At 37.3% G+C, this 13,938-nt stretch overlaps 1 protein-coding gene across 1 annotated transcript; it reads right to left on the bottom strand.

Annotated features, from left to right (window-relative positions):
* Window positions 1-4,481: 4,481 nt before the first annotated feature.
* Window positions 4,482-13,435, bottom strand: LOC134851613 (uncharacterized). The gene is made up of 5 exons (XM_063867769.1): window positions 12,823-13,435; window positions 6,160-6,268; window positions 5,732-5,882; window positions 5,319-5,507; window positions 4,482-4,722 (listed from the first exon to the last, which is right to left on the bottom strand). Exons 1-5 carry the CDS (start codon window positions 13,053-13,055, stop codon window positions 4,529-4,531), a joined length of 876 nt encoding a protein of 291 aa, XP_063723839.1. The 5' UTR covers window positions 13,056-13,435; the 3' UTR covers window positions 4,482-4,528.
* Window positions 13,436-13,938: the final 503 nt, after the last annotated feature.

Here is a 13,938-nt window from a genome sequence, read left to right as displayed (position 1 = left end):
AAAATGGTCATATTTGTTTGTTTTAAAACACACGTATTTTTATATATGAATGACTGTCATCATTCTTCTAAGAATTGACATCAAAACACTATTGAAGAAAAACTCAGCGGGTTTTTTATATGGACTGAAACATCAAATTGTTAATTGAGCTTCTGTTTTCATTGAACACGCTTAGATTTTTTATCGCTGATTCAAACTTCAACCCATCAGATTCGAACATCTTGATCAAGCGCTGAAAATTGCTGAAAGAATGCTTTTTGGGTCGTATAACTGAAACCAACCCAGTATAATTGGAACCAACTCAGTACGCACTTAAATGATCCCGAGATTAATTACTTGACAAAATTTGCACATCTCAGGTGAAATTAACTATTGTTATACAAGGTCGTTGTTCTCGAAAGCAGAAAACTGTCTGTGAAAACTTGCCCTGTTGCGCTTCCAGTCGGCAAAAGTTAATTTTTGAGGATGAGTCATTAATTGACGCTAACGCTAGTTTGCTCTAATTAAAGTATACCTAGCATAAATTAAGCTTTTCAAAGACTCATAAAACCTGGCTCGAAAAACCGTTGGTACTTAAAACAAACTAAAAAATGAAAACCGATGAAGAATTTAATTCAAAATTGTTCCAAAGTAGATTTCTTTAGCATTGTTAACCTACGCTAAAACGTTAACTTTTGCTACCGTTAAAATGAAAATCAATTTTTTGATACGTTAAAACAAAAATTAATTTCCACGTCCGAACTTTCACAAAAATAAGACTGTTCGTATATAAGAGCGAATCCTTGAACGTCCCGACTGCACTTTAAGGCCATTTTAAAAGTTTGATGGTTGAAAACTAAAGCATTAATCTAAAAACAAAGTATTTTTTTCATTTTTTTCCAATCCTCCTTCTCACGCTATTGCAAACTACATAGGAATGTGCTTAACGTCTTGTATCCTATTATTGCTTTCAAATAACTTGATTCACATAAGTTTGCAATGCATTATCAAACCGTTTAAGCGTCTTAGAAAAAACGCAAAAAAATGTGCGCTAATTATTTCATATTGGACAAATTAGCAAATTTCAAACCCCTATAGTCTTACAAAAAATGATCACAAGTAAAATATCTTTTTGAATTTGAGCTCAAAACACTATAAAATTTTACATCTTAAAAAACTTCCGTCAAAAATTTTAGGCTAAAAAGTCAAAAATTGACTGAAAAAAAAACCACTCCAAGCATAAATTTTTCGCACTTTCTTAGAAACCAGAATAGTTCACGAAACTTTAAGCGCTAAATGGTTGATATCGCCTAGTTTTCACACCCCTTTAATAAATCAGTAAAAAAAACAAGACTGCTCGTATCAAATCGAAGCCCTGAATGTTCCGACTGCTTTCTAAGGTCGACGGAGCAGAGTTTAAATTGAACAAAGCTGAAATTTCAATATAAAAATATCAAAATTTTTGTTATTTTATTTTTGATAATCATCCCCCTTCACCTTATGTAAAGAACACAATGATTTATTCTGCAGATAGCAAAGAATCAAATACACTAACAAGACTGCTCGTATCAGGGAAAAGCCTTGAATGTTCAGACTGCCCTTTAATTGGTCTCGAATAGTTTTTACTAAATGAAATATTGACAAACTCTGAAGCTTAGTCTAATTATATTTTTCTTAAGTGTTTAGATTTGAGTCGTGTATGGCATTAACCAGGCTATGCTCGTATCAGGGTAAAACCTTGGTTGATCCGACTGCCCTTTATTTGGTCTCTAATAGTTTTTGGTAAACGTGAATTTTGGCAAAACAATGAGTTTTAAGCTGATTTTATCAAAAAATAAATGTTGCAACTTGAGTCGTGTATAATTTGACTTACAAAAAAACCAATTAACTGCACAAATTCAAGTAGGAAAGATTTTGTTGTGCGAGATAATAAAATAAGCAGTTTTAGACATACTCATGGCAGGCTACCCCGAGGGATCAGAGTTTTTTAAAACTGTTCGGAAAAAACCACCCCGAGCATATTTACTCCTCACTTTCTTCGAAAATCGTCGACAGTCGGAACAGTAAGACCAATTAGCTTGCCTCAATTCAATTTGGAACGACTTCTTAGACGGATTAAATCTCCGCTCACGCATTAATAGCTTGAAATATATCGCGCGATATTTTTCTCAAATTGACCAATTTGGCAATCTTTAAACCCCCATAACTTTACAAAAAATAATCACAACTGAAATAATTTTTTAAATTTGAGCTCAGGACAGCAATACTTTTCGAATGATATAGTAAAAACTCCGTCAAAAACTACCAGTTAGTAATTTGTCTAGAGAAAAAAAAACAGCCCAGCGCAACTATTCCATAATTTTCTTCGAAAGTCGGAACACTAATGCTTAAACACATGAAAAGTCTTCAAAAGTACTCCGCACTTCAGAAAAATGAAAATAAATCGATTGCAATGGATTTTCGTGGTCTATAATGTTGTAAATATAATCGATTCTCATGTTACCTTTAGACAACAAAATTGGACTAAAAATGGATTTAAATCCATTTTTTCTCGCCAAAACAAAATGCATTATAATTCATTTTGAATCCGTTACAATGTTTTTTATGATAAGTAGGAAATCACATTAAAATGGATCTTTTTTCCACTTTTGTTTTGTTTCGCGCGTCGTGCAAAATTTTGCAAGATTTTCAGCATTTATCAAGTGAGTGATGCGTAAAATTTGCAAAGCGAGTGTACGGCCTAATCCATTTCAAAACCCTAACTCAAATTGCAAAAAGATTCCGTTGAGCTCTAAAACGTTTGCCCCTTTGCTCCCCTTCAATCGCCCTAATGATTGCCCCTTTGCTCCCCTCCCCCACCCCCACTGACCCCCCCCCCCACTGACCCCCCCCCCCCCCACTGACCCCCCCCCCCCACTTGAGCCAACATAACCCCCCCCCCCGCCCAACGTTCGCCCCTTTGCTGCCCTTCAACCCCCCAAACGTTTGCCCTTTGCTCCCCTCCCCCCACTGCATCCCCCCCACCTGAACACGTTACGTTGGGGGAGGGGAGTTTGTTGTTGTAAATGTTCAAACGCTAAGGGGGAAATGTTGAGTAATATAAAAAGTAACAAAAATATCAAAGTTAGCTAGAAAAAAATTCAATTGAACAACAAGTAACCAACGTAACCAACTTTAATATGAAACGTACAAAAGACTTTATATGCATTGAAATTCGCATCTCAGTAAAGTGGAAAAAAATCGATTATAATTTAGTTTCATTGTCAGTGTCCACAAAAGTGAAAGTAAATCGATTATAATGGAATGAAAAACGATTTCGTTGCCTCGAAAAACAGTAATTATATAATCCATTTTTAATTGATGATAATTGATTTGTTTTCACTTTTGTGGACATTGACAAGAAAACTCAATTATTATCTATTTATATTCATGGAACTCCAATGCGGGACTGTATAGTTAATCGTTTCTACCAGCAGGGGCGGATTTAGGATTTTCTCGAGGGGGGGGGGGGGGTTTTCAAAAAATTTCCGCAGGCAAATTTTTGAAAAAATAGGTCAAAAAAGCCGTTTTTGGGCACTTTTTGGAAAATGTTGACAAAAAAAAATTGCGTTTTTTTTGGCGCGCGCTCCACCTCAAAGTTAGTATATATTGGCGCCAAAAACGCCTTTAGAAAAATTTTAGGGCCCGTCGCCCAAAAATGAATTTCTGAATAAGTACCAAAGGGAAACCCTTTGTGTCGACAGGGAGTCGAATCCCTGAAGGGGAAAACGAGAGCCCCCCCCCCCCCTAAATCCGCCCCTGTCTACCAGTATATTAAACAGCAGAGTCAGCGTGTTTGACTAAAAGTTTGAGTTATTTGTGACTTAAATGAGCAAAGTATAAGCGCATATATAATTCAGTTTTGTTTTTATTGCTTTTTTATTTGTACAAAATCAAGTAATCATATTTTAAATTTACGTTAATTACTTTGTTGTCTTGCTCGATATCACATTATCCTGAAACCAATCGTGGTTTATAAAAAATCACGCTTTTTTCCTAAAGCCTACTGCCTTACTTTTTTTCTTGCCACTCTTAACGTTGATTTAACGTTGGGATTTAACGAAGAGGCGCGTATTGATCAATAAAGTGAGCATTGGAGATAAAAGTGTTCGTTCAGGTTCGAATTCTGCAGAAAAATAAGAAAGTAGCGAACGCTTGCGCCACTTCTCTTAAAATAGTTTTTAAGGAATAGTTTTCGCCGCCTAATTTACCGATGCGATTTGCACCCGTTTCGCATTGTCGCTTGTACAAAACATATTCAAATATAATTCGAGCACACCCGCAAATACCTCGAGCACGGTCGCAACAAATCTGGAGCAGTGAAAACATACACAAACTCGATCATGCACGGTCGAAACACATCGAGCACACTCAAAACATACCTCGAGCATGATTGAAAACACCTCGAGCACGGTGGAAACTAATGACTTTTTTTCGTCATTACAAGAAAAAAACTGGTACACTTTATTTGCAGCAAAGACATAAATAGTCGATATTTCTTTCTAATTTATCAGAAATTCCATGTGGTTTTTCTTTTCTTAGGTTTCTTGCTTTGCTTTTTGTTCTCCGGTGGGTTCTTGAGTCCTGGCATGAACTTCACAGAGGCCGACATCTTTGTAGGCTTTCTCTCTATGTCTAGGTCGTTCCTTTTGAACCGAGCTAACTTCATCAAGTTCACTTCCGCCGTCAGACATTTATCGGCACCTTAAAAAAACTCACGTCGATAGAGAAGATTTAAAAAAGTAGCAAAAACGAGGTGCGTAACTTGGAAGGATGTGGGCGAAGGAAGGACTCGGCCCATGACCACATAACAGACCTCCCTTTGGTTTTATTTTTTATATGCATTTTTGGTCGACCGACCCTTAAAATCTTTTAAAGGCGCATTCGGCGCCAAAATACATTATATTTGAAATAGAAGCCAGTGCCGAAAATCTCATTTTTTGAAAACCTTGCAAAAAGAACCCAAACACCTTTGTTTGAGATCACCATTGTTTTTCTGGGCTTGGAAAGCACATGCGGCCCAGAATTTTCAAAGTGGTTGTTGTAAAATTTATTCTAAGGCGTCATCAAAATGAAAGGTGGTAGGTTTTTGTTTTTTTTTATATATGCTTGTGGCATGCAACTTGATACAAAGAGAAACGTACCTTCAATTGGAGCTGAAAATTTCAGAAATATATTGGAGGTGAAACACAAAATGACGGAACACTTGTAAAATATATATTTTAACTCCGCATGTCGAAAGAAACTTTATTTTTTTCTGTCAAGCAAGCATTCGCCTTTTTTGATGCCCCTCCCCTTACCCTGTTCGTTGTAGTAGTTGTGCAGGAAGAACATGGAATGTGTGGGGTGGGGGAGGAATCTGGGCTGGGGCAGGAGGGTGTTGGACCGGGTAGACAGGGAGAACAACAAATCCACCCCTCCCCCTCCCCCTCCTCTGCCTCGGAACTGATCACACACCTCGTCCAATTTACTAGTCTCCAGACAGATTCCTAAATTGATAGTAAAATCTGCTTTTTTCATAGGAGTTAATTTTTTTTTCATTGATTTCAGAACTAATTTATGGTTGACTTGCATTTTACTTTACGAAATGTTAGGTTTCTAGAACACTAGAGCTCCATGTGAAGGTTCAGACCTAATTTTCAAAAGCATTGATTTTGTTCTAAAAAAAATGTTTATGTTTTCCCCCTATATCCACTCATGTTTATCCTCATACCAAATGCGACAGTGGCTCCGTGTTTCCACGTGAACATGGGGGGCTGTTTCTTTCCTCTATTGAACACCGAATTAGAAGTCGAGTAGTCGTCCCGAGAGTGCACGAAGTCCAACTTAGTTTTCGGGTCGTAGAAACGGGCACAGTTAGACACCTGTTCGAACAACGAAACTATTCATGATTTTCCTATTTGCGACGATAAGCTAAAACTGCAAGACGTCATGCTATTTGCATTAATTTCGCAGTTATAAATCACCCCAGGGGTGGATTAAGGGGAGCATCAAATGCTTTTTATGACTAGTTTATATATTTTCTATTACTAGTTCAAGGTAATAATATATCATAGTTTTTCAAGAGCAGAACTTTTGATATGAGAGTGAAGTTATTCTTGGCAGTTGCAGCAGCAACAGATTAATTGTTTTATCCTGTACCTTTTCAGATTGTGAGTCGTACTCTCCGTAGCCGTACAGAATGGCCACTTTGAATCTGTCGGCTAAATCCGCTATCCTCTCGTTCAGTTTCTCTTTCTCGTACAGAATTCTAAAAACAACGAGATTGCTCGTATCAGGGCGAACCACTGAATGTTCCGACTGCCCTTTGAAGGCTGAAGTAATTGTCGAAGACATCGATAAGAAAAAAAAAGAAAAATATGAAAAAAATCAAAACAGATTTTTTTCTCGATTTTTCAAACTTCCCCTCACATAATGCAGAGCGCAAAATGATGTCCAGAGTGTCTAGTAGCGTATTAATTATAAGCAGGTAATTAACTGATGATTACAGGTAAAAAATAAGTTCAGAAACTTGAGATTAGGGCTTGCTTAGCTTTCAGATGGTTTTAAAAGACCCGTTCACAAAAGGTAAGCTTAAATCCGAATTTGTTTTTTGATTGAATGCAGCAAAGCACTGAGTTCTGACTGACAGTTGAGTTCTAAGTATTAATTCATATTTTATGAAAGTTCAAAACTGTGAAATACTTCAAAAAACTATTTGCATTTTTTAGACTACGACTCGGAAAAAATTATGGTCTAGCACTGAAATGAATAATCGTTGTCTAGCAATGATTGAAAAATTACAAATACCGCCTCAAATCAAATTGAAACAATATCTAAACCGGATTAAACAAGATTGCTTTTAACAGGTCGAAGCCCTGAAACTCTCGACTGCCTTTTTAATTCCATGAAGAAAAATTCGTTGAGAAAAAACAATCAGAAAAATTATATTAAATAATATAAATTTCACCTTTTTTCCTTAAATTCTTATCGATCCGAGTTGTAGTTAAATACTTTAAGGTTAACCACATATCAATTAATTACAAAATTGATGGATTAAAAATAAACTGTTAAATAGGCTTGAGAAAACTTTAAATACTAGATGAGTTGAACAACTAATCAAGACTTAACAAAATTTTAATGGGGTGGGAAGTTTGCTAATTTTACTTTTTCAATATTTTGTTTTACTAACTACACTGCCTGATTTGTCCTTATTTCCGCCTGGTAAATTTTGCTAGAATTCTCGTCTTGAATTGTCTAATTGTTCCGACTTTCGATACGAAAGTAACGGAATATTTGTTCCGACTTTCGATACGAAAGTAACGGAATATTTGTGCTCGGGGTGGGTTTTTTTCGACTTTTTAACTAGCCATTTTTGACTAAATTTTTTTATATCATTCGAAAGGTATTGTTGTCCTGAGCTCAAATTTGAAAAGATATTTCACCTGTGATCATTTTTCGTAAAGTTATGGGGGTTTAAATATTGCCATTTTGGCCAATTTGGGACAATTAACGCGCGATATATTTCGCGCTATTAACGCGTAAGCGGAGAGTTAATCCGTCTTAGAAATCGTTCCAAATTGGTCAAAAGAAGCTTATTTGCCATAATTGATTTGCTACAAGTAGCGAAATCTATCCTTTTGTACTTTATATGGCGTGTGGGGTGATGGTTTTTATAAAAAATTTCAAATTTTTGAAAAAAAAAATTCATTTTGTTTTATTACTTTTATTTTTTAATGATATTACTGCTCCATAAACCTTAATGGGCAGTCGGAACATTCAGGGCTTCGCCCTGATACGAGCAGTTTTGTTTGTTTTCAATCCAGTTGAGTTTTATTGCCTTGCCTATTTCCTTCTATTCTTGGTGTTATCTTTGAGGTTATTTATTTTTTTGAAGTTTTTTAAACTCGAAAATATTGAAAAGCATTGTTTGTAAAAAAAATCAGAAAAATTTCTCTTTTTCAGTTAGAAGGTTTCAATTTTCATTTTGTGATATCTGAAGCAAACGAAACAATAGGCCGGGTTGTTTGTCTGTTCAAAGATCTGACCCTACCTCCACCTGACTATTATTTTTGCTTTATTGCTTTCCCTTATCTTCTTTTTCACCAGGATTCGTTTTCATCAGCATCTGATTTTTCTAAGATTACAAATAAAAAATGTTTTTTTTTGTTCAGAAGAAATGTTCCTTTTGCACCTGATTTAAAAATCAGAGTCTTTTTTGTGCTTGGTAAAAGACCGTGCTCATCGCTTAATTGTCCCAATTTTTGAATCAGAACAAATAAATCAGTCAGACTTGATGACTCTAGCTTGCACGTGTAACTTTGTTTGATTCAAACTTAAAAACGACACAATCTTTCATACCGCACTTTGAATGTAGGGAAAATGATAAAACGAGATAACTCGGAATAGTATGTAAAATGTAGTCTGTTTTCAAGCAACATTTTATAGTCTCAAAACATTATTTCAGTCAATATCTGATTTATTAAATAAGTGCACCTCATTTTAGGGACACAATTTTGGTAATTACAATTGAGTTTTGTTTATGTAAGCAATTAAGATACTATCCTTTTATCCGTGTAGTATTCGCCCGTGTAACACAATACCCCATAACTGTACAAAAACAATCACAAGTTATATATATAAATTTTTCAATTTGAGCTCAGGAGAACAATAGAAATCAGTTGAAAAAAAAATTTCAAAACTTTTTTGTTGAAAAAACAAGAACTGTTTGGATTAAAGAAACCAACTAAGCACAGCTGTTCTGTTAATTTCACCAAAACATAAAAATGACCGCCTACGCTTTAACTGAACAAAAAAGTGGCCCACAATTGTCTGAACTTAGCCAGAAGGGCAACTTTCAAACCACCATAACTGTTTTAAAAAAAATTAACACAGTTAAAGATTTTTGTAGGTTTGAGATCAAGACAACAATTTTTTCAGATGGAAAAAAATTTTCGTTTAAAAATGAAAACTAAAAAATAGAATTTGTCTGAAGAAAAAAACTACACCCGAACACAAATAACTCATCCTTTCTTCGAAAGAAAGTCGGAACCACAAGCGTCGGAACAGCAAAAGCATGTTTTAGCTCTACAGATCACTTGTCAAAAAGAAAAATAGTTCGCCTCATTTCATTTTTGCTCATTTTTGACCCGGATCAGCTCACCGATCACACTTTACGTATCCTAATTGACCAAAATGGCTGTTTTATAACCACATAATTTTTCTGCAAAAAAGGGACAAGTTGAACTTTTTTCTTCCTGTTTTGAGCTCCATGCTATGATATTTGAGCTGAGACTGCAAAAAAATTTGTGAGGGAAAGAATGCTTTAAAAAATGGGATACAGAAACTAAGAATCACTAGGCAAAAGTGTGTAATGTGTCTCCGTTTCAGGAGCTCTCAAGTACATATCTATTTAAGACAAGATGTTGATTTCTTATGTCTTAAATTGTCTCTTAGTTGTTCATAGAAGTCAAATCTAATAGTTAGTTCGCAACAAATCATGTTATCAATAAAAGATTTTACCGCGTTTTGTGATAATTAATGTGAGTCACATTCATGTCATGAACATCATCGGGGGAGGGGAGATCTTATTTAGAAGGGGAAGGAGTTGAGTCCAGTTTTTTTTGTTGTAGTTCAGTTAAAATGGCCTCAAATCTCCCTTTTTGTGATACGAAGGCAAGTTTCACCTCTGGTCTCGTTAAAGTACCTAGGGCTGTTTTCCGTTTACACGAGCGCACCATGCCATCCGAGCTGGTAAAAACTTCTAGCTCTCGACCCAGTGGCCAGATGCCTCGTGGTGTAAAGTCCTCAAGTATCTACGTGAGGTCATCTTTTTCGAGTTGTTCCTCAGGTTGCGTCCATTAGTCCTATTGATGAGAGTCGGAGCGTGCTCTTTAAGTAGATGCCTCTAGAAGCTGTCAAGTCTATCTGTTGCTCGCTTCCAGGATTTGTTGGACAGTTTACTGGTAGATTCTTCGTAGAAGGCTGTTGCTGGATCGTAGACGAATGGACGGCCCATAAGGAAGTGGTTGGGTGCCGGTAGAAGGTTGCTGTCAAGGTCACTACTACTGTCATGCGTTAGCGGACGTGAGCTGAGGATTGTCTCAGTCTCGGCTATAGTAGTAGCAAATAGATCTCTTTATAGAAGATCGGAAACGAGATTTAGAAAGAATGCTCATTTTATCATTGAGACGAGTCGCTCCCACACGCCGCCAAGGAGGATTTAGGCTCCATTCGACATTGTGTATTTGTAGCGTTTCATTTAGGGAGGTTTCGCTGAAGTGAATTGGTTCTGAGCGTAGTTGCTTACGGGCGCCGACGAAGTAGGTAGCGTTGTCAGAGAATAAAAGCTTAGGTTTACTTCTCCTAGCAATGAAGCGTCTATTTGCCGTTATGAAATTGTTCGTACTAAGGTTCTCAGTGGATTCCATGTGAACCGAGCGAGTAAAGAGCCATATGAAGAGGCAAATATAACCTTTGTTGCTTTATGTAATCAGTTCCTGTATTTTTGAACGGAAATGGATCATCAAACGGATGGTCGAAACGAGCAGGCAGCAAGCCGGCCAGCGAGTGGATGTAACCCTCTGCCTTAGAATCTTCTGCAAAGAAAGCAATTATGTCTCTTCTGTCTGAGTGTTTTTCGGAGTTCAATGATGACAAAACTATGTTGCAGGTAATTGCAAATGTACTCAGTGCCGTGATGCATGCAGCGGCAATGAGCGCTCTCGATCATCATGCGCACAACTGGATACTTTGCGTTTAGAATTATTGGATGCTTTGTTTCGTCCGGTAAATTAGAGTTTCGTAGTCATCCTCGCGCGCGAATAATACCGCTGTCGAGAAAAGGTGACAATAAATCGCGCGCGAGGACGACCACGAAACTCACCTTTACCGGAGGCAATAAGCCATCCATTAATTTGAGTTGAATTGTCTCGTTTCTAAGACAGTCCTCGTAGACCAGGCTGATGATGCCCTGAAGTGGCACTGGTGGCCCTGGCGGTGCCCTGATGATGCCCTGAAGTGGCCCTGATGATGTCCTGAAGTGGCCCTGATGATGGCTTGCAACTGAGGGGGTGTCTACAACTGAGGTGTACCAGCGACTGAGGCATGCCTGCGACTGAGGTGTGCCTGCATCTGAGGTGTGCCTGCATCTGAGGTGTGCATGCAACTGAGGGGGTGCCTGCAACTGAGGTTGCCTGCAACTGAGGTGTGCCTGCAAGTGAGGGGGCGCCGACAACTGAGGACGTGCCTGCAACTGAGGTGATCGCCAAATATTTACGACAAGATGATGATTGCTTATGTCTTAAATTGTCTTCTAGTTGTTCACAGAAGTTAATTTTATTAACTAGTTCGCAACAAATCATGACATTATTAAAGGATTTTACCGCGTTTTGTGAAAATTAACGTGAGACAAATGCTTGCCATGAATAATATCCAAACCCAGTCAAACGTCATATCTGAGCCTGGGCACGGTTGAATTAGAGTCTTAATTCAACATTAAGCGAATTTAAAAGTAATTAAGTAATTTAAAAGTAATGACACTATACGAGCCATTTATTAAGAAAAGCTAAGCGCGATGAAGGCTTAGAGAAGAGAATTGATGTTGCCAGGAAAATCTAAAATAATAGGACGGAGACTGTAGTTTTACTGACGGTCCATAGTGGTCAAGTTCGCGCAGGAATCGTTTTTGAGTGAGTTTTTTTTTAAATGTTTACCAAAAAACCGCGTATTTTCAGCGCACGGTCTCCTCTCAAAATTAGTGTATATTGGTACTGAAATCTCCTTTATAAAACTTTAATTCATATTTTTCAAAAGCTTCCCTTTTTTTCTGCAGTATATCATTGGCAAGATGTTGCCGGTAGAGGGGTCGGAGGGGATTTTAGAAAAAAATCTGAAACTTTATTTAAATCGCCCAAATTGGTTTGCTGAGAATTCTCAAACCACTATTAAACAATGGCGGATTTGGGAAGAAAAAGCGTTGCCCCCCCCCTCAAGGATTCGACCCCCTCACCAATCAAAGGGTCCCCCTTGCTAATATTTTGTCACATCTATTTTAGGCCAACCAAGCTTAAACTTTTTTAAACGCTCCTATGGCGCTAATATATACTAATTTTGAAAGAGAGCGCGCGCCAAAAAAACTTAATTTTTTGGTCAAAATTTTCTAAGAAGTGCCCAAAAACAGCATTTTTGACCTGTTTTCTCAAAAATTTACCTGCGGCGCGAAATCTTTGGTCTTTATAGTGTTTAAACAAAGGGTCCAAATAGGGTCTTTATAGTTTTCTGGGAGTACTCGGAAAATCAAAAAAAGGTCGAGAAAATTTTCAAAATTTTTTAAAAATACGCCCCTACTGAAAAATCCTAGATCCGCCCGCCCCTGCTATAAAGACCAGGGGACGGATCTAGTATTATCTCGAGGGGGCGGTTTTTAAAAAAAAAATTCAAAACTTTTGTCGACTTTTTTTAGGTCGACCATATTTAACAAAATTTTCAGCGCCGCAGGCAAATTTTTGAAAAAACAGGCCAAAAAAATTTTGACCGAAAAATTGCGTTTTTTCTTTTTCGGGGCGCGCTCCCCCCTCAAAATTAATTTAATTACTAAATCTTTTGAATCGGCCCCTGATAAAGCCATATTTTGAGCAAGTTTTATGCGCCGCGTTTTTAGGCCAAACATTACGTTCTTAAGTTCTTTTTGAAAAATGTTTACCAAAAAACGAATACTTTCGGCCCATCTCAAAATCAGTACATATTTTGGCACAGAAAACTCCTTTAGAAAAATTTAGGGTCGGTCAGTCGAAAAGAACCCAATAAACCCCTTGTCGCACTTACGTGTATTCTACGAATTTGGCTCGGCTCATCTGATATCCAGTGGTGTATAATTCGGGGAAGAAAGCTAAGTCCGATTTGGCACTGCTACAAAACGAGAACACTTCGGCTATATCCGAGAGCACCTGTTCACACGACCTCTTGATTCGCTGCCTCGGATTAACCACGGTTATTATGAGGCTCATGTCGGGACTGTTTCTCACCGCAGAACGCGAATCGCTTTCGCTATCCGTCATCTTGGTATCCTTATAAGACAAACAACGTTCCTTTTTTCTAGTCTCAAACGAGCACCTCCGATGCAACTTTTGAGATCTCGGTAATCGTGACAATTAATGTTTGAAATTCTGAATTAAAATTTAACACTTAAAAGCAAGAAAAACGCCAAAAAACTTAACCTACAGGAAAAAACACTTCCAATAATTCATTTTTTCCTTCAGTGTCAATGATGTATTCCTTGTTCAAATTGGTAAGAAAGATATGAAAAAAGAGAAAAACTATTCAGGTGTTATTCAAACATGTCTGTTTTACAATTGAAAGAAATAACTCTCTGTACGATTGCTGTAAAACAAGAATGAAAGAGCTGTAACGTCTGGTTCAATAAGCTGGCCTCTTTGTTTTTAAGCTTGTAACGTGAAACTAGATTGAAAAGAGATCTGTATTATAGATGGCTGCAGACAAAGCTGTCTTAGCCACAGAAAGCCTAGTTTGATTATCTGGAAGAATGTATCCAGCGGACCAGAAACGCGGTTTTAGAAAACCTACCCGTACCCAGCGAAGGCTGTTTTTCTAGATAGAAATGTTATATAGATTACCTAGCCAAATTTTTTGTATTTTTTGTAGAGAAATGATCTATTTCTTTCTTAGTTTGGAAATAAACAATTTCTGGAAAGAAATAATCAGAAATCAGTTCACTGCTCAACCGAAATCAGATAAACATGCTTCGAGTATACACAATAGCCGCAGCAATACAATGCAAATTAACACTTGTTATAACAAGTGTTGCTTTGAGTTAGATCGCTAAAACTATTATTGACTTTTAGGTCACGTTGCCTAGGGGTTAGAAAATGACCGCATTCAATCTAAGGTTGGAGTTCGAGCCTCAGTCGGCGAATTTTTTCT

Source organism: Symsagittifera roscoffensis, chromosome 7 (assembly GCF_963678635.1).
Source record: "Symsagittifera roscoffensis chromosome 7, txSymRosc1.1, whole genome shotgun sequence".
Taxonomy (NCBI): Eukaryota; Metazoa; Xenacoelomorpha; order Acoela; family Convolutidae; genus Symsagittifera; species Symsagittifera roscoffensis.
Note: the sequence above shows the minus strand (reverse complement) of the source record. Positions and strands in the feature narration are given on the sequence as shown.